General features: G+C 43.0%; 1 protein-coding gene across 1 annotated transcript in view; it reads left to right on the forward strand.

Moving 5' to 3' along the window:
* Window positions 1–3,339, forward strand: part of LOC125444038 (semaphorin-6A-like) — a 66,811-nt gene extending 63,472 nt beyond the window's left edge. The window contains exons 11-12 of the mRNA XM_048516477.1: window positions 331–486; window positions 3,222–3,339. Coding sequence (XP_048372434.1) covers window positions 331–486; window positions 3,222–3,339 — 274 coding nt within the window. The remainder of the gene's footprint in view (window positions 1–330; window positions 487–3,221) is intronic.
* Window positions 3,340–8,318: the final 4,979 nt, after the last annotated feature.

The raw sequence follows: 8,318 nt of genomic DNA on the forward strand, positions 1-8,318 counted from the left end.
TGCTGTTCCCACATGCTTGCAGCTCGAGGATGTCGTTGCAGCTCCTGCAACTAAGCCCTCAGGCTAGCTGCCCATTCCGCACCGTGCTGCTCACCTCTGCCGCAATGGCTGCCACCGGTGACTCGATGGCTGCCATTTTCCACAATCTTTGTCAAAGCCTCCTTGGGTGGTCAAGGGGGCACTCTTGATTTCTGTCCAACCAGCATTAAAGCTATTAAGAACCAACTCATCATCTTTTTTGAAGACAACTTGAGCTTGTGAGGAACTGTATCTATAATACCTGTAACCAAACATGAAGTAATTCCCTCCATCCCTTTTTTTTTCGTATAGGCCTGGTTCCTGTGCTGGCACTGAACCCTTTGCACAGTATGCATCCTCTAAGGATTTACCAGATAACATCCTTGAGTTTATGGCAAAGCATCATCTCATGGATGGAGGCATATTATCAACAGGGTCTCACCCATGGTTTCTGAGGACAACGGTCAAGTAAATATCTTTTTTTTGTTGTAGAGGCCTCTTATTTGCTCCTTTTCTATATTTGTAGTTTGCCTTTGATACTTTGAACTTGTATAAATGTTTCAACCACCTTTGCCCCCACAATCAGTTGTCTAAAAACTGGGAATAGGAAATAAGAAATTTGTGAGGTCCCAACTATCTGTATTGAGAACAATTCTATTTGAGATGTTCTTAATCCACACTCAGGAATGCTGAGGGGTGTACATAATTTTATAGATGATATCACATTTATTCAGGGGGTTGATATACTCAGCTAACACAAACAGAGGCATTTGAGGCCTAAATGGTGCCTAACTGGTTCCCTTCACCTCTTCCCCCCTGCCCCCCTTCTCTATGCCTCCCTGCACCCCACTTATAGCAGCCAGCTGCCAGCAGGGAGGCTGGGGAGAGTGAGAGACTCCACCCAGGTGGCTGAGATGGAATTTACCAGACCACAGCCACACAGCCTGAAAAGCCCACAACAACCTATTTGATATGAGTCTTTTCATCAAGCCCTAACAAGAAAATGGATTGTGTATATGAATGGTTATATTGTGTTTCATTGCTTATAAAAAATCCATATCTCAGCAATAGAATCCTGAAGCATGTGATGTAATGTAGGTTTTAAACTGCCATACTGTCATTCCAGGAACCCGGATCACTAATATTGTTGTTGATGTTTCTGCTGGATAATAAGGGACCGTGTAGCTTTCCTTGGATCACAGATGGGAATGCTGGAAGATTATGGACAAATCCCGGAGCGGTGCTTTCCCTAAAGTGACAGTGATGATTTCCTGGAGGAGATAAATGTTTAATCCTGACAAGTATTTATCATTGATTTCTCTCCCATATTTTTTAAACCCCCCAAAATAATAGTTTACATATTCAAGGGCACTGGGGATAAATCATGGGAGCTCATTTTTGTCTTTAAAAATATTTTTTGTGTTGTGCTGTACCCATATCCATTCAGACAGACAGACAGACAGACAGACAGACAATGTCAGCATATTTTTCATTGAGCTTAGTAAGTAATAATTGTACAGTTTATGTCCAAGCCCTATAAGGAAAGGCTGAGGGACTTGGGAATGTTTCGTCTGGAGAAGAGGTGGTTGAGGGAGGACATGATTGCTCTCTTTAAGTATTTGACACTTAGGCTCATTCCGCACATGCAGAATAATGCACTTTCAAACTGCTTTCAGTCCTCTTTGAAGCTGTGCAGAATGGCAAAATCCACTTGCAAACAGTTGTGAAAGTGGTTTGAAAACGCATTATTTTGCGTGTGCGGAAGGGGCCATAGAGAAGGGCAGAGAGCTGTTCCTGTTGGTAGCAGAGGATAGGACATGCAATAATGGGCTTAAATTATAAGCAGAAAGGTTACGTCTGGATAGTAAGAAAAAAGCTATCATAGTAAGAGTTGTCAAAGGCTTTCATGGCTGGAATCACTAGAATGTTGTGGGTTTTCTGGGTTATATGGCCGTGTTCCAGTAGCATTTTCTCCTGGTGTTTCATCTGCTTCTGTGGCTGGTATCTTCAGAGGATCCTCTCAAGATGCCAGCCACAGATGCAGGTGAAATGTCAGGAGAAAATGCTACTAAATATGTCGCCCTGACTCAAACCCCTGTCTCCTCAAATAACACCTCTCTTGAGATACCACCTCCCTCCCTCTCTTTGCATGCCACCCCTCATCCCCTCTTTTCCCTTCCTCCTCTTCCTTCCCTTGCGTACCACCCCTCCCCACTCCTCCTCCCCCTCTCCCTCTGCTAGGGTGGGTGGGCCATGTCCAGATGCTGGACCCCCTCCCTCACCTCCCTTGCATGCCACCCCTCACCCTCTCCTCTCCCTCCCCTTCCCTTGCATGCCACTCCTCTCCCTCTCTCTGCTAGGGTGGGTGGGCCATGTCCAGATGCTGGACCCCCTCCCTCACCTCCCTTGCATGCCACCCCTCCCCCTCTCCTCTCCCTCCTCTTCCCTTGCATGCCACTCCTCCCCCTCTCTCTGCTAGGGTGGGTGGGCCATGTCCAGATGCTGGGCCCCCTCCCTCCCCTCCCCATGTATGCCACCCCTCACCCCCTCTTCTCCCTCCCTCCTCTTCCCTTGCGCCCATCCCTTCTAGCCCCTCCACCTGCCTGCCACTGGTTTCCCCCCCCTCACTGCTTGGTCTTTAAGCAGCAACTGGAAAAAACACTTGTCAGAGATGCTTTAGACTGATTCTCTGTCAAGTAGAGATGGCCACTTCATAGAACTCTGTTCTATGATTCATAATGATTCTATAAAACTATATCGTTACACTCCTTTTTTCAAAACAGATTTTTGTGTTTTTTCTAAATATTTTTTTCATTCCTAATTAATTTTTCCCCTGACTTCGGTAAAATGGGTATGTGTGCATATTCATATTCATTGTGATCCTTCTCAGCTCCTTCATTTATTCTTCGTTTTTTCTTTTTTATTTAAAAATGGAGGAGCTCTCAAAATATGAGTATTAAAATGCCCTTTTTTTTATTATAGGTGACACAAAGCCGGTATCTAACATATTGAGTGGGTAAAATACCATAACTTTAGAAAATGGGAAATTATAGAAAATAAGCAGATCATAAATATAAGACAGATATGAACAAAAGTATGAGGACCTAAAAGGTGACCTGTGACCCTAATGGATTTATTCTGACCATTAAAATGTTTGTAATAATCAAGAGTTATAGAATTGATTCTCCTTTTCTTCAAATCAGGTGCGGGTATGAAGGTACGCATGACAAAAGAATTGTGAGCCTGCGATTGGACAAGCCATCTGGAGCTCTTTATGTAGCATTCAGATACTGTTTAATAAAGGTGCCACTGGAGAAATGAGAGGTTGGCGAAATTCATGTTTATTTGCCTTTTGCATTTTTGGATGGTAGAACATCTGAGCCTGTTTTCCAAGTAGCCTTGAGTCAGAAATCATGCTTAGCAGGAAATCCAACAAATACAGCACCTTCTCTAATGAAACACAAACCAATCCCTCAATGTTAACAACATGCCACATTGAACTAGGAAAACAGAAATAGAAACTCCTTATTAGATGAAATTAAATGATGACCAAGCGGATTCCATTGAAATAAGGAAAGTATCTTAAAAGTTCCTATGAATGAGAAAAAACTTTCCAGTCAGTATTAATCAGAGCACAAAATGAAGAGATTTCAGCATAGTATTTCAAAGTGTATGTAGTCCTCCAGAAGATAATATGCAGGGCTACTGCACAAAGTAGGGGTGTCTGAAGCGCATTCAAGCGATGGCTCACAAAATTGTGGATAGTTCTTTGACTCAGAATAAACCTCCATGGGGTTCTCCCTCTGTTTCCAGATGGCATTGCTGGGCCTTTCCCCACTTTTCCCTCTACCACCGTCGCTGCCTGCTACTCACTGCACGCGTCATTTCTGTAGTCTTAGCCGGGCTTCCCCACGACTCCGCGCAGAGCACAGGGTCATCAAAAGGCGCAGTTTTCTCCAGCGCCAGGAATGATGCGCGCTGAGGGGGTGCAACAGCGGCAGCGTGGCTGCGTTGTCGCCGCCCCTGTAGTGGGGAGTGCCGCGGGACCCCGAGTAGCGCGCAGCAGAAGGTAAGTGGGGAAAGGCCTTGTATCTTGCTCTGCTTACTAACATTGGATAATTTGTTTGTATTTTGTTAGATAAGGTGCTGACTATGAATTTCTTGATAGCTTATTATTGCTCTAGTGCCCCCCTTTTTCGTGCAATGGGTCAGAGAAATCGGCAGGAAACATTGAGAATGCTTTTACTGAATACAAAAAAAGTGCTAAATACAATATTTGTAATGTTATTATATTTCAAGGACATTTACAGGTACATAATTAAGTAAATATTGTCTTACAGAGTGGGAAAAGAGATGGATGAAATATCTCATCATTGAACCCACAAGCTAATAGAAAGGCATGCTTAATCTAAGGGAACAGAATTTCTAGATTTGAGAGGATCAGTAAAAAGAAAGAGATATCAACGTACTCTGGCCATGGTTCATAATGATCTCAACACCGGTTTTGCCAGTTAATGCAACTTCATCATCATATATGCTACTAAAATGGATCACCATTTTTTCAGAAGGGCAAAATCTGCCTCCGTTATTTAAGCATTGAACTCATTTATTTTGCATCTGTAACTGGTTTAAATCACGATGATCACCAATCCTGATTTTTTGGGGATGATCCTTGATACAAATTCCAGATTGACATATAAATTTTGATAGTGATGATGCAGCAAATAATTATCCTGTAGATGTCACTGTTGTTCTTGACCAGTCTCCCTAAGCCCTAAAGGTTGTTGTGAAAGTTTAAACTCATCAATTTCCCCCTGAAATTCTATATTTACACAGTGGTTTTAATACTCTTTTCCTTGTACCCTTGCTTGCTACTTTGAAATGTTCAGCCACTGTTTTGAGTCGGAGAGACATAACAGGCCTCCATTACTTTTTTGATAGCAACCAATGTGCTAAAAGCACCTCAAGGGGACTAATGGACTATACTGCACAGTTGCTGATCTTTTTCCAACTAGTTAAAATCGCTGGGGTAACTGTTGTTTTGGTGTTGAGAGTGACTAGAAAGAATCGCGAATTGGTGCCCCCACTCCTGGACGAAGTGATTTGGAAGAATGTTAGCATGTTTAAAGAAGAAATGTTTGAATTTATACCCCACTTTTCTCCAACTTTGTAAGGTTGTCTCCAAAGTGGCCACACCTCTACCTTTCCTCTCCACCACCACAGACATACCTTGTGACACAGTAGGAATTGGGGATGAGCCAAAGTTCTAGAGAGGGAGCTTTGGCTGACTAGCCCAAGATCACCCAGCAGGCTTTACATGCAGCAGCGTGGAAACAAATCTGGTTCATGTGGAGGAGTGGGGAATCAAATCCAGCTCTCCACATTAGAGTCTGCCACTCTTAACTACTACGCCACGCTGGTACAACCTTAACTATTAGATTTCAGGAGAGAAGCACTCGCCGGGGCTAGTTTGTGCATTAGCGTGGGTTTCCCACACTCCACTCCTGGCAAGCGAATGTACATGCTGAAAGATTGTTCCCAAGGTGCATGGGTGCCCCTAATGGAATAGACTAAGGTAACTGAGTTTGAGATTAAAAAGAACTTCCAGAGAGGTTTCATAATATCCCAGATAACTATCTGCTTAGTGTCATAGCCAGAATCCCTGGGATATATCAAATCTGTCAAGTTTACTTTTCCTCTGCAACTGCTAAAAGAAAGAATGTAGAAATCCTGCCTTGATATCAGAATTCCTCAGGATTCTATCATGTATCAATTATGGAATTAGCCCTTTCATTAAAAAACCCACATAAGTGCTAGTGAGTCTCTTGTTCTACTCCTTGAAGGAAATGTGCCCTTTATCCATAAAAGTTATCAACATAGAATTCTCCAAACCTCATAGGAAATATTATTATGTTGGGTCTTAGGAAAATTTATGATGACAACCAATGAAGAGGAGCCCCAGAGCAATGATTGCTGGGTATGAACACAGCTGGCTCTGCCTACAGAGACATACTCAAAAAGGTATAAAAATCATTTGCATATCAGTGACCTTGATTTGTTCCTTCTTCGCTGAGTTTTTCCTCTCACTGGAGAGCTTTGGAAAAGATGTTGTGATGTCCAACACATACAAATAAAATGCACGCAGTGTACATAGAAAAATGCATGGCAACAGATGGTGTATCTAACCCAAACTACAGTGTATAAAGTCAGTGAAATGGAGCGGAACTGAGGGATAGGTGACAAGACACTCTGTTGTGTATATTTTACATATAACACAGTATAGAAGTGTTCCTGTGACAATTCATGAATCAGGGGGTCAGAGATATTGTTACATTTTTTCCCCCTCTGTGATTATGGAAACTCCATTTGACTATGATTGTTGAATGAATGTTTGAAACTGAACCACACAGAAGATGAATGGAAGTTTGCTTTGTTTTTTAAAAAACCCCATAAAATAACCCCCCCTTATTATACAAACCAGCTTTTAAGCAATTGTTTACCACATTGCCTAAGCGCGTTGCGAACCCACAGTACGCTTGATCTCTTCCACAATCTTTTGCTGAACATTGACAACATTTTCTTGGCTGCATTGATGAGTTTTTCTGTTTCTTCACGGGTGTAGTTTCTCTTGAAGGTAGAATACAGTTTATGGTATTCTGCAATTTTTCCTGAAAATGGGAATGTAAAGTCATTTTGGATTACTGTGGATCTCACACATTCAACCTTCTTAAATAAAGGTTGTTTCCCCACTTACCATGACCTCCCTTTGCTGTGGGCTACTCTCAGCGCACGTCATTTCTGGCGCGCTCCCGGGCTTCCCCACGACCCCGATCTCTGCGCGGGGTCATCAAAAGGCGCCGTTTTGAGGAGCGCCAGAAATGATGCGTGCTGAGGGGGCACGAGAGTGGCAGTGTCGGGGCAGCTGTGTTGTCACCGCCCCTGTAGTGGGGAGTGCCGGGGGACCCCACGCTAATTGGCGACAGTAGTGCGCAGCAGATGGGAAAACGACCAAAGATAGTCCCTAAAAACAATTTCCTGGGAGTGAGCTCCACTTAGCAGATTTGAATAGTAGTGTAAGTGGAGCTTCTTTCTTTCTAAAACTACTAAAACAAATGGAAGAAGAACTTGGGAGCAAATGACTGGTCATTATAGCAAGATAAAAACAACAACAAGAGAGATTTATTGGAATTCCAACAGGCTGAAGTCTGGACAGTAGATTGGGAGGGGACCTAGAAACAAGAAAGAAGAACTACAGGGAGAGAAAATAAGATCTGTCAAATGAGAGCAGGGCCCTGTAGGACTTCTCACAGTTCTGTAAGACAGTGCTATTCTGCTAGTGCTGCAGTTGAGGGTAACAACGATATTTCCAACAAAGATGGCCTCCTGCTTCTCGTCCCTTGCCTGGCCCTATTCCTTTGTCCCTTACTTTCCTTTTCCCCTTCGCTAGATTGATTTAAGTGTCATGAGTTGACACACCAGAAACTAGTTGTTTTTTCAATTGCTGCAAGTCACCCTGAGTCATAAGGGGAAGGGTGGCCTACAAATCCAAAAATAAATGAATTAGCAAATAAAATTGAACATGGGGAAATATTTATTAGAAAACAATTAGAAACCTGTTAACCCAGTGTGGTATAGTCATTAAGAATGGCGGACTCTAGTACGGAGAACCAGGTTGCTTCCCCACGAACATGATGCCTGCTGGGTGACTTTGGGCCTGCCACACTTCTCTCATAATTCTCTCAGCCCCATCTACTTCACAAGATGTCTTTTGTTGAGGGAGGGGAAGGGAAGGTGATTGTACGCTGCTTTGAGACTCCTCACGACCGAGAAAAGTGGGGTATAAATCCAAACTCTTCTTCTTCTCTGTAAACAAGACAACCCAACGAATCTAATCTTGGGTCATTTTCCCCATATTGTTCCTGTTCAAAAATTACCTGCGCAGTTGACTCTGTTGAATAGTGGGAAATGCATGATAGTCAGGCCGTTATCGCCTCGGAAGATGTAACAGTCGGCCGGATTCTCTGTATCTTTCAGTTCTTCTTCATTTATCTTGGGAAATAGGATCCTGTTTTTCTGACAGTAGTCAATAGTTTTTTTGAGGGTCTGAATGAACCAAAAAAGAGGGGGAGCGCTTCAGTTTCATGAGGGAACGACTAAATCCACGCATCACTGAGTTAAGCTACGTTTTATGCTGCACTTAGGGACTCTTCCTAAAATAGCAGAAGATGTTCGATGGTTCCATCCTCATGCTTCTTAAAGTATGTCAGTTCAAGGTTATGTAGCAGGCCACGATGCATACC

Source organism: Sphaerodactylus townsendi, linkage group LG15 (assembly GCF_021028975.2).
Source record: "Sphaerodactylus townsendi isolate TG3544 linkage group LG15, MPM_Stown_v2.3, whole genome shotgun sequence".
Taxonomy (NCBI): Eukaryota; Metazoa; Chordata; class Lepidosauria; order Squamata; family Sphaerodactylidae; genus Sphaerodactylus; species Sphaerodactylus townsendi.